At 42.5% G+C, this 19,519-nt stretch overlaps 1 protein-coding gene across 2 annotated transcripts in view; it reads left to right on the plus strand.

Moving 5' to 3' along the window:
* Positions 1-18,144, plus strand: part of SLC60A1 (solute carrier family 60 member 1) — a 75,371-nt gene extending 57,227 nt beyond the window's left edge. The window contains exons 3-11 of one of the 2 annotated variants that reach the window (XR_013623041.1): positions 3,551-3,790; positions 4,030-4,153; positions 6,194-6,303; positions 6,539-6,712; positions 12,018-12,165; positions 14,610-14,680; positions 14,826-14,967; positions 16,551-17,048; positions 17,625-18,144. Coding sequence is in view for 1 of the 2 variants with exons in the window: in XM_068112194.2 (XP_067968295.2) it covers positions 3,551-3,790; positions 4,030-4,153; positions 6,194-6,303; positions 6,539-6,712; positions 12,018-12,165; positions 14,610-14,680; positions 14,826-14,967; positions 16,551-16,573 (1,032 nt within the window). In the remaining variant the exon portion in view is untranslated. Of the gene's footprint in view, positions 1-3,550; positions 3,791-4,029; positions 4,154-6,193; positions 6,304-6,538; positions 6,713-12,017; positions 12,166-14,609; positions 14,681-14,825; positions 14,968-16,550 lie in introns of both variants that reach the window. The other variant, XM_068112194.2, reaches the window with a different exon arrangement.
* The last annotated feature ends 1,375 nt before the right edge of the window (positions 18,145-19,519 follow it).

Consider the following 19,519-nt stretch of genomic DNA (forward strand, 5'->3'; position numbering starts at 1 on the left):
TAGGATCCTGGGTTTGAATCCCGGTCGATCGCTGAATTACCACCAGGGAGGTTGACTCAGCCTGTCATCCTTCCGAGGTCGGCAAATTGAGTACCAGTTCACTGGTAATTCCCTGTGCATCGCAAGAGGCGACTAACAGGGTTTGCGGCAGGAAGGGCATCCGGCCATAAAACATTGCTTCAAAAAAGGGACCACGGTGCCCGAAAAAGGCCAACCCCTGCTCTGCGGGGATAAATGGCCTGTAAAGGTGGTTCTTATCTTCCTCTTTCTATTACTTCAAGTTTAGGTTAGCTTGTTATGGATACAAGCGAAAAGACCTGGTGAATTTGAAATTAATAAATAATGAATGTGATTATTTGTTGATACACACAAGGTTTTTGATGTTGACATATTAGTGACCCTGTTGTGTCTCGTAGTCAGGATGGAAGTTTAGGTGTAGCTGTTACCACACTTGCGCATGCGCAAAGCGGCGTAAAGCAATTGCTTCAGTCAGTCAGTCTGTCTGTCGGCCGACGATCGAGGAACTACTTCATTTCAATTGAATTATATTTTGAATATTACAGAACATGAATCGCTTCTAAAAACTTGCAGTTTAGCTGTACTTTGGCTCTGAGGTTGGCAAAAGTCTAATAAGTTGGCATAAACTTAAAACTGTTACATAACTTATCTCTCGTTACCCCTCGCACACGTTTAGGTGTATTACCCCACACATGCATGTGCAAGGTGGGGTGAAGCACTTGTTCCAGGCTATCTGTCTGTCAAATTCTTTTTGAAAATCATTCCGTATCGGAAACAAGCTTTTTTTTAGGGACTTCATATACGTAGGACATAAGCATCAGAAACCTGATAGATAAGGTGGTGTAAAAGATGGCGTATCCTAAATGCATAATCTGCGGTAAATTTATTTGATCGTTTGGGCTTTTACCCTGTGCTTACGAAGCAAAAAGCAGGGTTTGGCATTCGGGGGTGTACGTGTGGTGTGTCTGCATTTTTAAAATTCATTTTCACAGCAATCGTTGGTCCGATTGACACAAAATTTTTACCATAGAAGCACCTCCGCCTGTATAATTTTTTATTCATAATTATGACGTCATACGTCATACGGGTACGGAAGCCATCTTGGAAAAACTTTACACCTCTATCTCCAACACCGCTCGATGGAAAAAATTGAAACGTGGCTCATTGTAAAACACTCCAAATGGGGAATAGGTGTTGTTAACGATGACATCATTGGTTCCTTAATTATGACGTCATAATTCAATAGGGGCAACACTTAGTCTGATCCATTTGAAATTTATTGCGTGTGATCAACGCAACAATTATATTAGAGAATATAGATGTATGATGTCATCACTCACGTGGTCTGTCAGCCATATTGGATCAAAGAAAAAAGAACCCTTCAATAACAGAAGAGTTGGCTCACACCAGGTTGACTGCATAGGGTAAGTATTCTATGAATACTATCTGGTTGGGTTATCTTTTCTGCATCCTTCAGAACTTTTCTTTTATTTCAATTGAATGATATATCTTCAACACCAGAACAAAAATTGTCTTGGCACTTCCAGAAAAACCTTCAGTTTAGCAGTACTTTGGCTCTGAAGTTGGTAAAATTATATGCCGACTAGACCAATCAAATGTGCCACTCACACACACTCCCTGTGGAGGAACGTCGATATTCATAAAAAATGGTGGAGCCCAGGGGTGCAACGCCTGAGCTCACTTCATTAAATAAAGAAATCTGTTTGTTTAGTCAATCATTTTCTCAAAGATCATAGGCGGATCCAGGGGAGGTGGGTGCAGGGTGCGCACTCCCCCCCTCTCCATTTCCGATAAGTTGTATGCTATGATAATCAATATGATAATGGATGCAGTCCAGTGACAGAGTGGTGTATATCCTTCAACTTTCTCCATGTGTGAGTCAATTATGCATGTGCTTACAAGATACACTATGATAAGAAGTGTTGAGTTAATTTATTAATAGCGCAATAGATGTGTGTTTCCCAATCACACTGTTCATCTTTTAAGAGTCCTTTGAATGCACATTTCCCAATCGGCCATTAGCAGATTTTGTTGCAGGTTGTGACCACAGTGTGGCCGGTCATTCTTCTTTTAACTCAAGAATAGCTGGGCAAGTCGGCTCACCGACTCGGAGGACCCCCACATTCCCCCTGCCCCCCCAATTCGGCGCTATGGCCTGGTGTTCCCCTCCCCCCTCCCATTTAGAAATTCCTGGATCTGCTCATGAAGATCATTCAAAAATAGTCTAGGATGGGTACCGAGAGTGAGGGGATGGGGACACAAGATATGGAAGCAAACACTCTTGGTTTATCATTCAAACATTGGCTTTTTTCCTTGGGCATAAACCTAAAACTGTTACATAACTTATCTCAATCGACCTTGTGCAACTACAATGTGAGATCACGTGACATTTATGCCCATCACCATGTTGTTGATGAAGCATGCCCTGACGAGTTATTGTTCTTGTCATCTTTGAATAATTATTATTAAAATCTCAAATACAATGTTAAAGTATGCTCAAACTCTCAATTATATTGTCAAGTAAAGGTATCTTGAAACGATGCAATGTGTGGGAGAAACACCATGTAATTCACCCATTGTAGTTCAAGTTTTCATTGGACTGCACAACCAAAGGTCAGCAGGCATTGCCAGATTTGTCAAGATAAAATGAGATGAGGGATGTGGGAACCTGCTCTACTCAAGCCCACAGAGAATGCTACTTTGTCCCAATGGTTTTACTCTCTCCCCAACACCCTCAGCATTGGGTGAGAAAACATCACTTGGGGTGCAATCGACTATTTAATGTAACACACTAATTAGCCCCAGTGGGCACAGATAACCATCCAGAAACACCTAGGAATCCACCAGCTGCAGAAGCCACCCAGGACACTGATAATTCACCCATACAGCAGCATGCTCTGGATCCCGGAGAACTCAGCTGTGGCTGGCTCCTGCAAAAGCACCTTCGGTCTTGTGAAAAGTCTGGAACAATGAGAACCCACTATCTGAGCCATGGATGCCAACTAATTATACATCCACATCACCCGTTGCCCCAAGTGACATTTGGCCTAGTCTCATCTTCATTAAAAAAAAACCCATATACATACTGTACATTAGTAGGTCAGGCAGGGCAGCGCTGCTGATTGATGAGCTGAACGTCCCCAATTATTCAAGATGGTACTAGGTCTGTCGGGAAAAATGCGGTTCAGAAGCGAGGTCCGGCTAGGTAGTTTGAATGCGGGATCGATGGGGGAAGGGAGAGATGGTTGAGGTGGTGGAGATGATGCAGAGAAGGAGGTTGAAAGTGTTGTGTGTGCAAGAAACAAGGTGAAAAGGAGACATGGCGAGGAGGTTGGTAGGAGGATACAAGCTGTTTTTTTTGCATGCAAGTGGGGATGGAAGGAGTAATGGCGTGGTAATAACATTAGACTTCACGAACCCTCACCAATTAGGTAATAATATTAAACTTGATACCCACTGATGACCGCCCACATTTGTACCCGCAACCCCTGTGCCACCTTCCCCCCACAAGGCTCTGCACTTCTGGATGGGGTTTGGTGCGTTCGTAAGTCCACTCATTGCCGAGTCCTTCCTGACCAAGAAAAACTGCTTGGTGACACCCAAAGCTGCCAATAATTACTCGGACCCTGTGTCGATGAGAATATTTATAATCCCGCATCAATTGGGCGCTAACGAACAATACACGCTCCCTTTCGAGGGAGACTCCACCAGCCGCATCTCGTGTGCCTTCTTGATAATGGCAGCCATCAACGTAAGCTGACATTTTTCAGGTGGAGTTGTTGACCTTTTATTTTATAATGGCAATGCTCCCCATCTTCCAAAAATGTGAATACTATATTTCTTTTGCATCTTCTCTTTGAATTCCATCAAATACTTTTATTATAGTGATGTCAGAACCTTTAATTTTCAAATCGCATTTCCATGTGAGGCAGCATGTGCTTCATGTGGTACAGTGTTTATTACCTCTGCATGTCTGACTTGCTTTTCCAGTTGCTTGTCCCTTTGACCATCATCGTTTTGCTAGTGCGAGGAAAATGCTCCAAATCGGAGCCCCTGCTCGAGTCAGATAAAACTCATCTTGAAATGGACTTTTTTAGTGAGCCTATGAGTCTTGGTAAGGATTGTTGACTTCTTGCCTTTTTTTTAATCTTTAAGAATTCCCACTGAATGCTTCTGTTGCTGTATTTTCTCGCTACGTGTTGTGTTGAATTTGTTTTGTCTCCCCAAAACCTGCTCTAATCACTTTAAATTAAATGGTATCTCGTAATGACTAACCTTTCCTTGTCTTTTTGGATTGTAGGGTGCTTTGCAATTAATTAATATTTTTAGCCCATGCATTTTTTAGCCTGGTGTTGGCTTAGCGGTTAGGGTGCTGGCTTGGGATCCTAGGATCCTGGGTTTGAATCCCGGTCTATCGCTGAATTAACACCAGGGGGGTTGACTCAGCCTGTCATCCTTCCGAGGTCGGCAAATTGAGCACCAGCTTGCTGGGATGAATGATCCCCGTGTGTACCCCGGTTTAGAATAGGTACACCGTATCCCTGCGCATCGTAAGAGGCGACTAAGGGTTGGCGTCAGGAAGGGCATCCGGCCATAAAAACATTGCCTCAAACAGGGAACCATGCTTGTCATGGGGCCCGCAAGGCTAACCCCCGCTCTAGCGGGGAAAATGGCCTTAAAACGATCATTCATTATATACACATAGCAAAAAGTGGGGTTAAGCAATTGGGTCATGACCATCCGTCCGTCTGTCTGTCTTATCAGTTTATGATCGTCAATTTAGGATCGAGGAACAACTTATTTCAATTGAATGTTATATTCCGAACATGAATAGGAAGACAAGTTTTCCTTTTTAACAAACGTTGGCTTTGAATTTGTCCCGATCGCACATGTGCAGAGAGGAGTGAGATAATATTTTTACTCTGTCTGCCTGCTCTGCCCTGCTGGAAATCATTCTCAACATGAAACATACTGGTTTTAGGGATGTCATAAAGGACACAAAAAACAAGCACAAATAACTAATTTAATGTTTTTGGTCAGGTGGTGTAACAGACACTGGCTTAAACGGTGGTAAATACTATAATTTTTTTTATTTATTACCTGGCAAAAAATATTTTTTTGACAAGTATTTTTGACAATCACTCCGGTTTGTGTGTTTGTCTGTCCGCTCACTTATACTTGCCTACAGGTCACAATTTTAAACCGATCTTCACGAAACTTCACCAAATGGTAGAGTTCGTGGTCCGACAAAATCCTATATATTTTTTAGGTCAATAAAATTGTCAATTTTCATGCAATTAACTTAAAATTTGAAGACTATTTGCATATCAGGTCACTGAATTCAACCACCAATTATTTTTGAGGTCAAAAGGATGCTTTACTGAGTGCCATTTTACTTTGTTCTCTTTTGCCAAGTGTCACTCTATGAGTGATTTTATTTCCATTTATTTATTTATATGCCTTTAAAGCTCTTTGAACCTTTATTCAAATTGAATTATATACTTGACCACAAATCACCATAATACTTCCAAGAACCTCCGGTTTTGCAGTGCTCAGAGGTGTTTTATAGGGTGGTGTATATGATAGGATCTGTCAAGTGGAGCCCCTGGGAAGTGGGCCATGGCATATGAGAGGGCTTAGTATTGGGGACGAAGAAGCGGCCGCCGAGATGGCTATGTATGATGCTGATTGATGTTGCGGTCTGTGGTGATCAATAAAGCCTCCATCTCGTAAACTGTGTGCTACAGTGTATATGGGTGGTGTACAAGACTGCTTCAGTAGCGCTAAATTTCCGGATTTGTTTTTAACCATCTTTGAAATCTTTTTTAAAATTTATTTATTAAAATTGAAGTACCATATGTACAGTAGTGTACTTCAACACTGCACGGGTTATCGTATTCTATGAACTCTCTAGTTTAATAGAATGCTAAGAATAATGCTTTATCAAATTTGATGATTCATTATACAAGGTTGAGATTGTGTTGGAACATTTTTTTTTCAGGAGTACATACATTTTTTTTTTTTATTGAAAGGGTTCATTCTCAAATACAATGTGACGAGGTGCGGTGATTGATTAGAGTGTTGTCATCTTGTAAATACTGTGTATTTAGTACTCTTTGTTTTTATTTATTGTTTTCTTTAATCTCTCTATTAGAGAATCCTCACCAACCTGATTTCTGCTTTTCCAACATGCGCTTCACTGTCACTATTGTCTTGACTCACATCCTGGGCACGCTCATTCTCATGACGGCTGAGGGTACCATGGTGAGTGTGCAAAAGTGTTGCTTTCCATATATGCGAGGCAATCCTTTTGGCATTGATTTTATGTTTTTTTGTCAAAATAATTGAAATCTTAAATATATATATATATATATATATATAAAATAAATACTAAATTTATTAAATTATTAATTAAATTTATTTATTATTAAATTAAAAATTAAATAAATATTAAATATTAAATATATAATTATATATCTTCCCCCCTTTCCATATCTAGGCTGAATATGCAAGCATGGTGGACAGCTTTGGCGTCATGGGCACGCTACAGATGACGCCCAGTTCTGCAGCTTTTCTCACATCTCTTTTCTGGGGAATGTTTGCTCTTGGTCGTTTGTTGAGTATCGCTGTGAGCGCCGTGATCCAAGGACATGTAATTCTTATCTTCTGTTGGGTAAGTTATGTATGTACTTAAACGCTAATCCATTTCTACACTTGTTTTCCTTTTTGAAGATTTCTACATCTGCGTGCGCAAACACACACAAAAACAAACACACACACAGACACACACACCCATTACAGCAACTACAGCAGCAGTCTCCAGCCCAGATGTTGAGATCCTTGCTGTTAAGGAACTAGATACATATCAGGGTTTCCCCCAGAAAAATATCCAAACCGTAATTGTTTTTTTTTGCATCTCAAATCTAAAACTTTTCTCACATCTCTGCAGTGTAATCGCTGCAGAGATGGAGGGAGGTCAAATTTTGTCAAATGGAGGGAAGTCAAATTCGAGTGTAATCGCTAGATACTCAAATCTCTCACTTTGTCATGCACTTCCCTTTCCTCTAACAAATGTTGAACTCACAACTTGCAATGAAAATGATGGGTCGTCACTGTGATTTAGCTTGTGAATCCACATCCATGTCTATCTCCATTACCGACGATTAATGTCACCGCTATTTCACGGGGAACTCACTCGCTCTTCGAGATTTCATGGCCATGATCCAAGTATGCTGGTAGTTACAGCCAATGAGCACAAACTTCATTGCTCTTTGTTTCAGCACCCAAAATTGTTCATTGGTAATCGGATCATCAATCGTCGGTGCGACATCGGATGAGCTTGCATTTCTGCCAAACAGAGTAAATGTTACATTGAAATGGTAATCTGATTATCCACTGTGGTGCTCCAGATAGCTGTGCAGTTCGACACAGCATAGGGTGTGGGGGTAGCTGAATAATAAATAAATAAAAACTTTCACTGGGAGATTGTGATGTGAAGCAGAAATTTGATTATTTTATGACGTTGCCAGAAATTGACGAACATCACATAGTTAGGGAATTTTAGCAAATTGTATTGACCATCTGTGAAAAAATTGCTTACCAAAAAATTTCTTCACTAACGTATTCATCTAGGTGTCTACTAACACCTATCAATTAGTGCAAACCCAAATCCTTGTGGAAAATTCTGGGGAGCCAATCAAAGTTCGGGTGCTCAGAGGGCCTGCGCGAAAAAATCGGAAAATTAACTTTTGCCAATATTGATTTGTGGGATGTCTAACTAGGGGTTTTTTGGGGTGCTGAATTGATTCCAACCATTATTTTGGAGAAAAAAACACTCCATGATCATATAAAATGTATTTTATTGACATTTTTAACAGAACTGTGCTCAATGGAAATGTTGCTTCATCAGCTTTTACAACCTTATTCATCAAACTCCCCAGTATCTTCCTCACTCCTCTTGTCATCCAGCTGGTTTATGTTCAGGCAAGAGTTACCATGACAGATGCCGCAAGCAGAAATACACTTGACTCCTTGCTTTTTACAGGAGCACCTGAGTGAGCTGCAGTCCCCCGCACAGTTGCAGCTGGCAAACGTCAGGAGGTAGTCTGGTGCAATGGGGTCTGTAGAAGGGACTGGTGCATATCCTTGCTCAGTGAGCTGCCATCCATAGTCCCGGGCATCCAACGATGGACTTTGCAGCATCAGCCAGTCTCTAGTCTGGAGGTAAGCTCAGAGAGAGTGCTGTGCTGCAGCTCCTGTTGTCGGGGGGAGTTTCTCAGGTTTTATGCTCCCAGTAGCAGCTCGCTTGCTGAAGATGTCGAATCTCAAGTCTTCCAAGTCTTTGGAGGATTTCCCATGGAACATGAGCTTGAAAAGATCACAGCCTGCTTTAATGATATCACCTTTCTCAGCTCGGATGTCCATAAACACGTCCATTGCCCTCTCTGCTTCATCAGTCTTGCAGAGCTTGCTTAGCAAAGTTGGTTTGCTAAACCCAAAAATTGCAGACACTGTATCGCAGCCAGAGAAGCTGTGCAAGAAGATGAGATACCTCCGGTATATCTCTGGGAGGGCCTCCCGGATCTTTCCGACATCGTAAGATGTTTCTTTGGCTGTCGTGAGGAAGATCGGATGGTCTGCAACATGATGAATCAGCATAACCAGGACGTCTGTGTCCTCAGCCCTCACCTCGACAGGGGACTCTCTTGCCTCATCTAGAGCTGCGCGGACGATGGAGGTGTCGGCATCATCGGAGCATTGTTGTACACCGATTCCATTCCTACTAAATGTCTCAGGAAGGAGCAGAACGAGCTGGGCTTTGTTTTTCTTGTTATCGAGGAACTTTTCTCTTGCAATTATGATTTTGAGATCCAGACGAATCTGAATGTCACAGCATGCATTCTTTGTTCGTCTCAAGTGGTCATGGTCCTTGGTGGAGCTGCCATATCCATCAAAGACCACCGTTATCCGGAGGCGATGGCTCCCCATGGACTTCACAAACCGGAGGTAGCTCTCGGCAACATCCTTCCAAGTAAGGTTAGCCTCCCACTTGACATTGTGCAGGAGCCACCCACCATCAACCACAAGGCTTGTGCAGGGGGGTTGTTCGACAGGTGCCACACATGCCTTCAGGGACCTTGCTAGGGCAGCCTTGTCTGGCTTTCGCAACTTTTGATTTTTGTCAAACAGAGACATCGGTTTTGGCGTCAACTCAAAGCGCAGAGCTTCTTTGGTCTTGACTTCACGCTCACTGATGACAATGAGGCGGTTGAATAGCTTCAGTGAGTCAATGACCAGCTTATCGCCATTGACTTTGGGTCCAGATCTGAGGCTTGCAAGTGATTTGACCTTGTGTTTGGTTACCATTGCATCCACAACAGTTTTCCCATCCATCTTAGCCTGTATGGCTCTGCCAACTTCTTCTGCTTGATCAGCATTGACTTGGTCTTCGGGAGTGCTGCTGAACCCAGTTGAGAAGGACACCAGAGTCGTCTTGTCCCGTGTGGCATCGAAAGGGTTGACGTCCTCCAACCACCCAACTATGGTGTTGACAGCATCGTTATCCCTCTTCATTTGGGCTCTTTTAACGTCGGTGTGGACAGGTACCCCACATTTGACCATGCTTCTTTCTAGCTCTTGGTGAATGAACGAGAAGTGGTTCAGAGTCTGAACCCAAGACTTATGAGAAGACTCATTCCGAAAGCGGCCTCTGTTTAGACCACCGGAGGATTTTGCCTCACGCATGTGTGGTTTCTATCGTGATGTCGGTCCATGTGCCTGACCATTCATGGTCTGAGAACCTGACTACATGGTTGCCGTACAAAGTGAACTTGGATAGAGTTTCCTGGAACATGGGACTCCCCTGTCGCTGATGCATCAGCTGTACATACACACCACACCACAACACTACACCGCATTGGCAGCAACCCATAGCGGCAGCAACACACACACCTTCCCGCCACCGCGTCTAGACACACACTGGCAAGTGAACTGGGCGCATGTGGGGGAGTGGTACAGCGGGGGACGGGGTAGGGCAGCATGTGGGGGAGTGGGGGACGGGTGAGGGCAGCATGTGGGGGGAGTGGGGCAGCGTTGTATGCTGGTTTCAGCACAATTTGAACAATCTGAATCAATTGAGCCAAATTACCGCAAAACACAATCTGAGATATCTAAAAATGTATCATATCAATATTTTACGGCCAAGGATTCATGTTTTCTCAAATCTAATGGTTGGAATCAATTCAGCACCCCAAAAAACCCCTAGTTAGACATCCCACAAGTCAATATTGGCAAAAGTTAATTTTCCGATTTTTTCGCGCAGGCTCTCTGAGCATCCGAACTTTGATTGGCTCCCCAGAATTTTCCACAAGGATTTGGGTTTGCACTAATTGATAGGTGTTAGTAGACACCTAGATGAATACGTTAGTGAAGAAATTTTTTGGTAAGCAATTTTTTTACAGATGGTCAATACAATTTGCTAAAATTCCCTAACTAACAGAGTGTCTAGGTTATAACACCTCTTGGTGACGATTGATCACTTATTGCGTTAACACGTATTTTAAACGTAATCAGGATTCCTAAACATCATGGCCTAAATTTGAAGTGTATCGGGACTGGTACATTCCAACATTTTGGAGAAAACAATGCAAATCTATATTATAAAACGAGCCCTCCGTGTCTATCTGTCTGTTTGTCGTGTTGTCACTTGAGAACGGATTAACGGATTTCAATAAATCCAACTACGATGGATTCGGGTAACTCTCGGGAGTGTTTGTGATCCGATTTTTTTTTTTTTTTTTTAAATGGGGACATGGACACGCGTGTCAAAACTGCAAATGCCAACACGTGACTTGGTTATCCCTGCATGAAGAGCAGGATCTCCCAGGAATCCTTTTTTTTCTTCCCCCATATATTAGCCATTGCAGCAAAGATTGGTATTTCTGTCAGCGAAGCGACGGGTCTTATATTCTAGTGTATATAATTTGAGGGGGGAGGGATGATGGAGGAATATACACTACTCACAATAAGTTAGGGATATTGTGGGAGTGAGTTTATTTTTTTTTATAGGGGTTACGGTTCTTAGGTTTAGGTTTCTTAGGTTAGGGTTAGGTATTGAAATCAAGAATGCTGTGTTTTTTCACACTCATTAATAACCATAGAATTAGGACCAACAACTTTTTAAAACATAATACACAAAATCAACCACACTGAAGAACCTGCCAATATCCCAAACTTATTGTGAGTAATGTACTTTAAAACCAACAGTGTTGGGGAAAGAAAGTGAGCAGAAAAAAGAGGTGAAAAAAATTCTCACAAGAGAGAAAGTTGGAACGGAGTTGAAATTCTGCCATTATCTACACAATATTGTGTGTGTGTGTGTGTGTGTGTGTGTGTGTGTGTATGTGTGTGTATGGGGATGTGTGTGTATGGGGATGTGTGTGTCTGGGGATGTGTGTGTGTATGGGGATGTGTGTGTGTGTATGGGGATGTGTGTGTGTGTATGGGGATGTGTGTGTGTGTGTATGGGAATGTGTGTGTGTGTGTGTATGGGGATGTGTGTGTGTATGGGGATGTGTGTGTATGGGTGTGTGTGTGTGTGTGTGTGTATGGGAATGTGTGTGTGTATGGGGATGTGTGTGTGTATGGGAATGTGTGTGTGTATGGGGATGTGTGTGTATGGGTGTGTGTTGTTTATTCTGTGTGTCTGTGTTGGCTTCTGGCTGCTGTCTTCACACATGGGTGGGTTTGAGGTGGAATATCATATGATTAGAGTGATCCTGTGATTAGAGTGATGTGTCACAAATTCAGCATGTGATGATATACAGGTAAATAAATAAATAAATAGCATGTGATGATATATAGGTTTCAGTTCATTGCCGAGCCCTCCTTGCAGCAGTTTGTGACTACCTGAAGGTGTGACGTTGACCGATTTATCTGTTGATTTATTTATTTATTTTACAATTTTATTTTCTGTGCAGGTTGGCAGTGTCATTTCTGTCGTCATTGTTCTCATTGGCTCGTCCAGTATTGGTGCCTTGTACGTGGCCACAGCATTCCTTGGTCTCTCCCTAAGCAGCATCTTCCCCACGCTGATCACCTTTGTGGAGGATACGCTCCAGTTCCAAGGCAATAATTGAAAGGAAATCTAACAATTTTCCTAATCCATTACTATTTTATCTTGACCCCTTTTCCATTAATCAAAGCAGTTTGATTTTTTTTTTTCATCTCAGGTTGAGGTACAATTGCGGTTCAACTGATAGAACTGTTTGCATTGTTATGAGTTCATAGATACCGGAAGATGAAAAAGGAAAAACCAAACGTTTAGAGATAATATGATATACTTTTTTTTTTTTTTTTTTAAATACAACATTGAGGCTTGTGTAAGAGCTAACATTAATCAGAAAAGAAAACGGACACATACAACATATAATAAGAGGAGCGGTAGACAAAATGGGGAGAGAGGGGGAAGCACACAAGCACAACATTTTTAGAGCAAGGACATCGGGAGATCTGTGGGAGGGAGAGGGCTTGGTGGGAGCTGGCGTGGGAAGGTGGAGGGGGGTGGGGTGGGGTGGGGTGGGAGAGCTATCAAACACATGGACACTGCAACGATATCCGGGAAAGAAGTTGGTATTTCGAAAAAATGGATCTGGGGTGAATTAATGGGGGTAGAAAAGATCAAGGTTTTGGATGGGGGAAGATAAGAGATGGTGGTGAACAGCTGTTTTAAAGACCTGGAGGGTGGAGTGGGATTGAAGAGAGTGAGGGAGTTTGTTCCAGAGGCAGGAGAAAAGAGGAATGAAGGAGTGAAGGTGAGCAGAGAGTCTTGATTTTGGCAGTTTAACCAGAATAGGGTTTCTGGCAGATCTTGTGCGACCTGTAGGAATATTTGGGAGACAGAGCACAGATATAGCTGGGGGAGCAAGGCCGGAAAGGAGTCGGTAGAAGACAGAAAGACCACCTACCTACCTGCGGTGAGTGAGTGAAAGGCCCTCAGAATCAGCTTCATCATAGGAGATACCACACTTAAACTTACTTATATTAACCTCAACTTAAACGCACATCAGAATGTAAATGAGTGGCCAGTGAGGTTAAAAGTGCCAACCTTTTAAAGTTCGAGTTGTATCATAACAAGGGAAGTATTGAGTCTGTGAAGATCTCACAAGGTTGAAAGCCCAAGGTCAAGTGAAGAAGGCCTTTTAATAAATATGTACATACATGGTATCGGTGCACGTCATTATGCCACTAATTCGCAAAATGATGCAACTGATATGGATATGCAGTCATTTATTGAAAGGCCTTCTTCACCTGACCTTGAGCTTTCAACCTTGTGAGATCTACGCCAACCCATTACATAACAGTTTAGGGATTTTAAGTTTACACAGTATAAGTGTGTGCAGCCATTTAAGGACATAGCTCTCAAACAAAAAGGGTGCAGAGGAAAAGCCAGATAAATGTACACCACTGTCATTCACCATTAGGAACATCAGTATTACGACTACCAAGAGGGCAAATTTAACGACCCCATTCTTAGGCAGTGGGAGGGGAGTGCCATGGGTATGGCGTAAATGGGATAGGGGGTGAAGACAAGTCCTTCACGAACCGGCTAGCCAGGCCTGACATTTGTTCAGGGTGTCGGTGATGACTCTTCTACTCTTTGCAAAAGACCGTGCCAAAAGGCTCAAGGCAAGTGTGCATACCTCAACCTTCGATGCTATCCTGATAGCCCTCAATAAACATCAGAAACATGGTCGGCTTGTGCAATGTACAAGCTTATTTTTATTTTGCCGAGTCACAAGAACAAGTTCAATTGTCTTTTTTTATACAAATTTTAAAAAGCACAAGCTGTATTATCTAAGCAGAGCAGAGCAGGGGGAGATGGAGGGAATAGGGGGGGGGGGGGAGAGGGAAGGGGAAAGGAAGGGGTGGGGTGAACAAGAGAGAAAGGGGGGGAAGAAGGGGGAGGAAGAACGGAGAGAAAGGGGGAGGAGAGGAAGGGGTAAGTCACCTTTTCGTTGAATATATGCTGGTGAATGTGGCTTTCATCACGTTTCTGAGTTAAGTGTGATGCCGACCAGGAACAAGAAGAACCCGTACTACCAACTTCGTACACTTCCGGAATTGTTTGATTTATTTGTGTTCAAATGTCTAGTGATTGTTTTGTATTTATTTATGCGAATGAGTACTTGTATATAACTGTCATTAATTTAAAAAGGGTTCGGCACCATCGAGTGATTTTTATTTAAAAACTCCACAAAACGAACTTTACATTTTTTTTTTTTTTTTGGACCTAAAACACTCCCAGGCACTCACTGATGAACCTCTGAAAGTTTGACGAAGATCCGTTCAGCCATCTCTGAGAAAAATGGCGACACTCACAGACAGACATCTCTCTTATATAGTAGAAGATAAATCGCATTCTCTTCCATGTCATTTATTAGCTTACCGTATTGGCATAAGAGAAATAACTACTCGCCACTCCATGCGATGTCTGCCCTCCATAGACTGTAGAATCTGAACATTGGAGACGCTTGTCCTCCTTGTTTGTCCCATCGTGTGTATTTGTGCAGGTTCATCCGTCACGCTTCTCATCATGGGTGCAACAATTGGCGAGATGTCCTTTCCAATTATTGTCGGTTCGGTGAGTTAGCAGCTACATTGCTGAAACATTTGGAGCTGAGGATGCGTGTCTTTTATTGAGCAAACTTGAACAAGATTTTTTGATGACGCTTTATTAAACAGCTAAATATTTATAATTGTCTATTTTGTTGTTCTTGTTATTATAGGTAATGGAAAAGCATGGTTATGACAAATTCCACTACTGTACCCTGCTTTTCACCTTGACTGGACTGGTCTGCTTTCTGCTGCTATTATTGTGCCGCCATTTTCATTTGCGCACTCAGACCGACAACGATAAAGACCTACTTGGTATGTTTTGATTTCTAGATGTACAGTTTGCCTTGTTCCTACCAGTTGCTGCAGTTTGCTTTAATATTTCTGATATTTTTTATTATTCTTTTGCTGTTTTTAGCCTGGTGTTGGCTTAGCGGTTAGGGTGCCGGCTTGGGATCCCAGGATCCTGGGTTCGATTCCCGGTCGATCGCTGAATTAACGCCAGGGCGGTTGACTCAGCCTGTCTTCCTTCCGAGGTCAGCAAATTGAGTACCAGTTCACTGGTAATTCCCTGTGTGTTGCAAGAGGCGACTAACATGGTTGGTGGCAGGAAGGGCATCCGGCCATAAAACATTGCTTCAAAAAAGGGGTCCCACGGTACCCGAAAAAATCCAACTCCTGCTCTGCAGGGAAAAATGGTCTCCAAAGGTGGTTCATTCTTTTGCTGTTTATGGGGTTGACAGGATGGCCTAGAGGTACGCACACTCTCCTCTAAGCTGTCTAGCCTGGGTTGGAATCCAGACCCAGCTATAAACCGTCACTTTGGTGTTTCACAGGCAGGGTGATTCATCAATGTGTGTGCCGTCCCTCGGATGGACGTTAAACTGGGAGTCCCATCTGCCAGCATAGGTTGGTTGGCATTAAAGATCCCATAGCGTCCTTCGAAAAGAGTAGGTGAGTTTAGCCAGCACCATGGCCAAATTCCAAATTCCTGCCCTAACTAGTCGAACGTCAGGCCTGGTCAGGCCGGTTTGTGAAAGACCTGGGCCAAGCTTCCCCCGGCCGACCCCACAAGGTGGGATGATAGTGGCCATTTAAGAGCAACAACAACAAAAATATTTTTGCTGTTTATGTATACCTTGAGCTTAACAAAAAATCTTTCAGGCATCTTTTGTAAATAACGAAGGAACATGTACCTTATATTTGTATTTTATATTGAATTTGTGCACAAGTGGTCTGTTTGGGGCCAAAATGATTATCATTGCATGGTATTGAAGTTGTTTTTCCTTATTTCCTATTCGTGCTAACCATGGATACAGAATGTACTTTTGGATACAGGATGTACTTTGTCCATTCTGGGAACTAAAAGTGACAAAATAAAGATGAGAACAACAAAATTTGTTCTCATCTTCTTAAACAAGTTGCGAAGGTTAGTGCTTCCGAGAACTGCCGTACATTTCCATCAAGGTTTTGGCATCCCATGGAAATGGCTTTCACAGAAGCAAGACTTCTGCCAATTTAAATTTGGAGATCTGCGGAACATTGCCAGGAGTACAAGATTGAAAATGAAAAGAATTGAAAAAAAAACAACATTTCTCGACCTGACATTATATGAATAACCAAAAGTTATTTTTCAAAACGTGTTCGCTGTTTTCCCAGGTATTCCCAGTTGATGGTACATATCTCCATTTTGTTGTTTGTAAAGCATACAGTAGATGCTACTTCATATTCAGGATATTAAACATCGGATGATGATTTTCATTTCGGATCGAGTAATTCTGCCTTTCAAATTTGATTTGAGATTCCCTTTAGCTTTTAATCGTGAACTTTTATCTGCCAAGCTCTGGGAGCAAATGTAAATGTGAAATATTCATCGCCTGTCTGCATGTCGTTTCCAGGTGGTGAGAAAGAGCTCGAGTGAAGATCTGTTGGTGCTGGAATGAATGGAGATTTCCTATTGTGTAAATAATTGTACATGCCTATATTTTCAAGCATCAGCCCATATCTAAGAGCTTCAGTTGGTAAGGATGAAAATAGGAAGACTGGCTTGTTTTGCAACTTTGGTGAAAGTGAATTATTTGGTCCAACTCTGGGATAATCGACTTAATTTGTTTACCGGCGGGTCTATGGGATGTAACCTCCACTTGTAGAGACCTCAACTTGCATGTCCCTCTCTATCCTGCAATGTGGGGGAGTGGGAGTTGGTAGTGGGTCCTCTCTTTTTTTTTTTTTTTAAAATATTTGCTCAATATTTATTTTCTGCCTTGTAATTCCTGAAATATTTTAAATCTGCTAATAGTGTAGCAGCATAGCAAACCTGTTGTGCATTTTGTGATACAAGCACCAAATTTGGTACACTAGTAGACTATCATATTATGAAAAGATCTGGATATTGGGCCATCTCAGATTCAGAGATTTGATTTTTGCAAGATTTCGATTCGATTGGGATCGAAGAGAACACCTTCTTCGTCTTCTGTACAGTGAAGTTGCCAGCCCTGAATTCTCTGGCTACACCTGGGTGCTTCATTGGGAGTGCAACCGTGTCCCTCAGGTGAACAGGGACCCACCTGGCATAGTGTGTGTGGTCTAAGGCATGGAACCATGGGACCAGTTCCGTCAGGGCATCAAGGTACGTCGTGAATGAAGCCTGCCGCAGAGAACGCACGTAGACCAGTACCAACATCTCTAGTTCCAGCACAGTTGCCCAGTACTGAAAGTTGGGAATGTCTTCTCCTCTCTGGTGACACCAGTCTTCGAACTCAGGCAGGTCTTCTGCATCATCAGCATATGTCATACAGTGGCGTTCATACGCACGGTGTTGCAGGATGTGCAGTGCCGCTGCAGTGATTTGATGAGCTCTTCTTGTGCGGGTGACGTGGGCAGCTCGTAGGAAGGAGTCGGCCGTCCCTGGCGTTGCAATCTCAGCTTGCAAAATCTGCAAATCTTGCAAAAATCAAATCTCTGAATCTGAGATGGCCCAATATCCAGATCTTTTCATAATATGATAGTCTACTAGTGTGCCAAATTTGGTGCTTGTATCACAAAATGCACAATTCTTTTGAATATTTGGGCTAAGCCGCCCCACTATAACCTTTATATGTCCTATAATGTGAATTGATTTAAACTGTTGGCAAACAAAGGGCTAGTTCATTTGAACCATTCAGAAGAAAATTGTAGTGTGTGCAAGTATTCTGTTAAGATTTTGGGTTTGTGGTGGTAGAGTAAGACTATTATATTTCAGAAAGGAAGTAAACTTTGAGGTTGCGGAGAGAGAATTAGTTGCTCTAGATTGGGGACAAACTAACAGTAGGGCAATCTGCACAAGAGAAATGGTCAACCTTAAAGGGGTAAATGAGCATTGTATAGGGTAATGCCTGTAATAGGTACGTATATTTCAATGGTGTAAATCCAGAGGCAAAAAGAGACTGGGGTGGTTGAGAAATAAGGCAATGTAAATATAAAACAAACAAATAAATCAATCTACTAAAAATATTTTGTCGTTTCAAATAATATCTATTTTAGTCATGTACGTTCGTTAGTCATTTAGTCATTCCCTGTTTGTCGTTAAAGGCGACAAAAAGGGTTGGCGTCAGGAAGGGCATCCGGCTGTAAAACATTGCTTCAAAAAGGGGACCGAAAAACAACAACAACCACGGCTCCCGAAAAAGGCCAACCCCCGCTTTGCGGGGAAAAATGGCCTCTAAAGGTGGTTATATTTAGTCATGTACGTATATGTGTATATCGGGCTGGCAGGGTGGTATAGCGGTATGCTCACTCACCTCTAACCTGTCTACTCTGGGTTCAAATCCTGACAGAGCTATAAACTGCCAACCTGGTGTATCACAGACAGGGTGATTCATCAATGGGTGTGCCGTCCATCGGATGGACGTTAAACGGATGTCCCGTCTGCCAGAATTCATTGGTGGACGTTAAAGATCCCACGGTGTCCTTCGCAAAGAGTAGGCAAGCTATCGGCGCCATCCTAAACAAATTCCAAATTGCTGTCCAAACTACTCCTGCCCAGTATCACCCCTGGCCAACAAAGGGCTTTGGTGGAAGCAACGCTCTGTAACAGAGGCTGGTACATCATTCAGTCATATGTGTACAGTGTCTTCAGAAAGTATTCACACCCCTTGACTTTTTCACATTTTATTGTGTTACAGCCTGAATTTAAAATGGATTCAATTGAGATTTAAAAAAATCATTGACCGACACATAATACCCCATAATGTCAAGGTGGAATCTTTTTAGAAATTTTAACTCTATAATTAAAAATGAAATACAGAAATATATAATTTTCATAAGTATTCAAGCCCCTGAGTCAATACTTCATAGAAGTGCCTTTGGCAGTGATTACAGCTTTGAGTCTTCTCGGGTATGTCTGTATCACCTTTGCACATCTGGATTTGGAGATTTTCTCTCATTCTTCCTTGCAGACTTGCTCAAACTCTTTCAAGTTGGATGGGGAGCATCGGTGAACAGCAATCTTCAAGTCGTTTCACAGATTCTAAATGGGAGCTTTGGCTGAGCCACTCAAGGACTTTCACATTATTGTTCTGAAGCCATTCCAGTGTTACTTTGGTTGTATGCTTGGGGTCATTGTCCTGTTGGAACATAAATCTTCACCGCAGTCTAATGTCCTTTGCTCTCTGAAGCAGGTTCTCCTCAATGATTTGCCTGCATTTGGCTCCATTCATTGTTCCCTCTATCCATACAAGGTCCCTGCCGTTGAATCCCAGTCCCTGCCGCTGAAAAGCATCCCCATAGCATGATGCTGCCACCACCATGCTTCACAGTATGAATGGTGTTAGATGGGTGATGAGCTGTGCTCTGTTTCTGCCAGACATAGTACTTTGCTTTCAGACCA

The sequence above is a fragment of the Myxine glutinosa genome, chromosome 4 (genome assembly GCF_964187855.1).
Source record: "Myxine glutinosa chromosome 4, kmMyxGlut1.1, whole genome shotgun sequence".
Lineage (NCBI taxonomy): Eukaryota > Metazoa > Chordata > Myxini > Myxiniformes > Myxinidae > Myxine > Myxine glutinosa.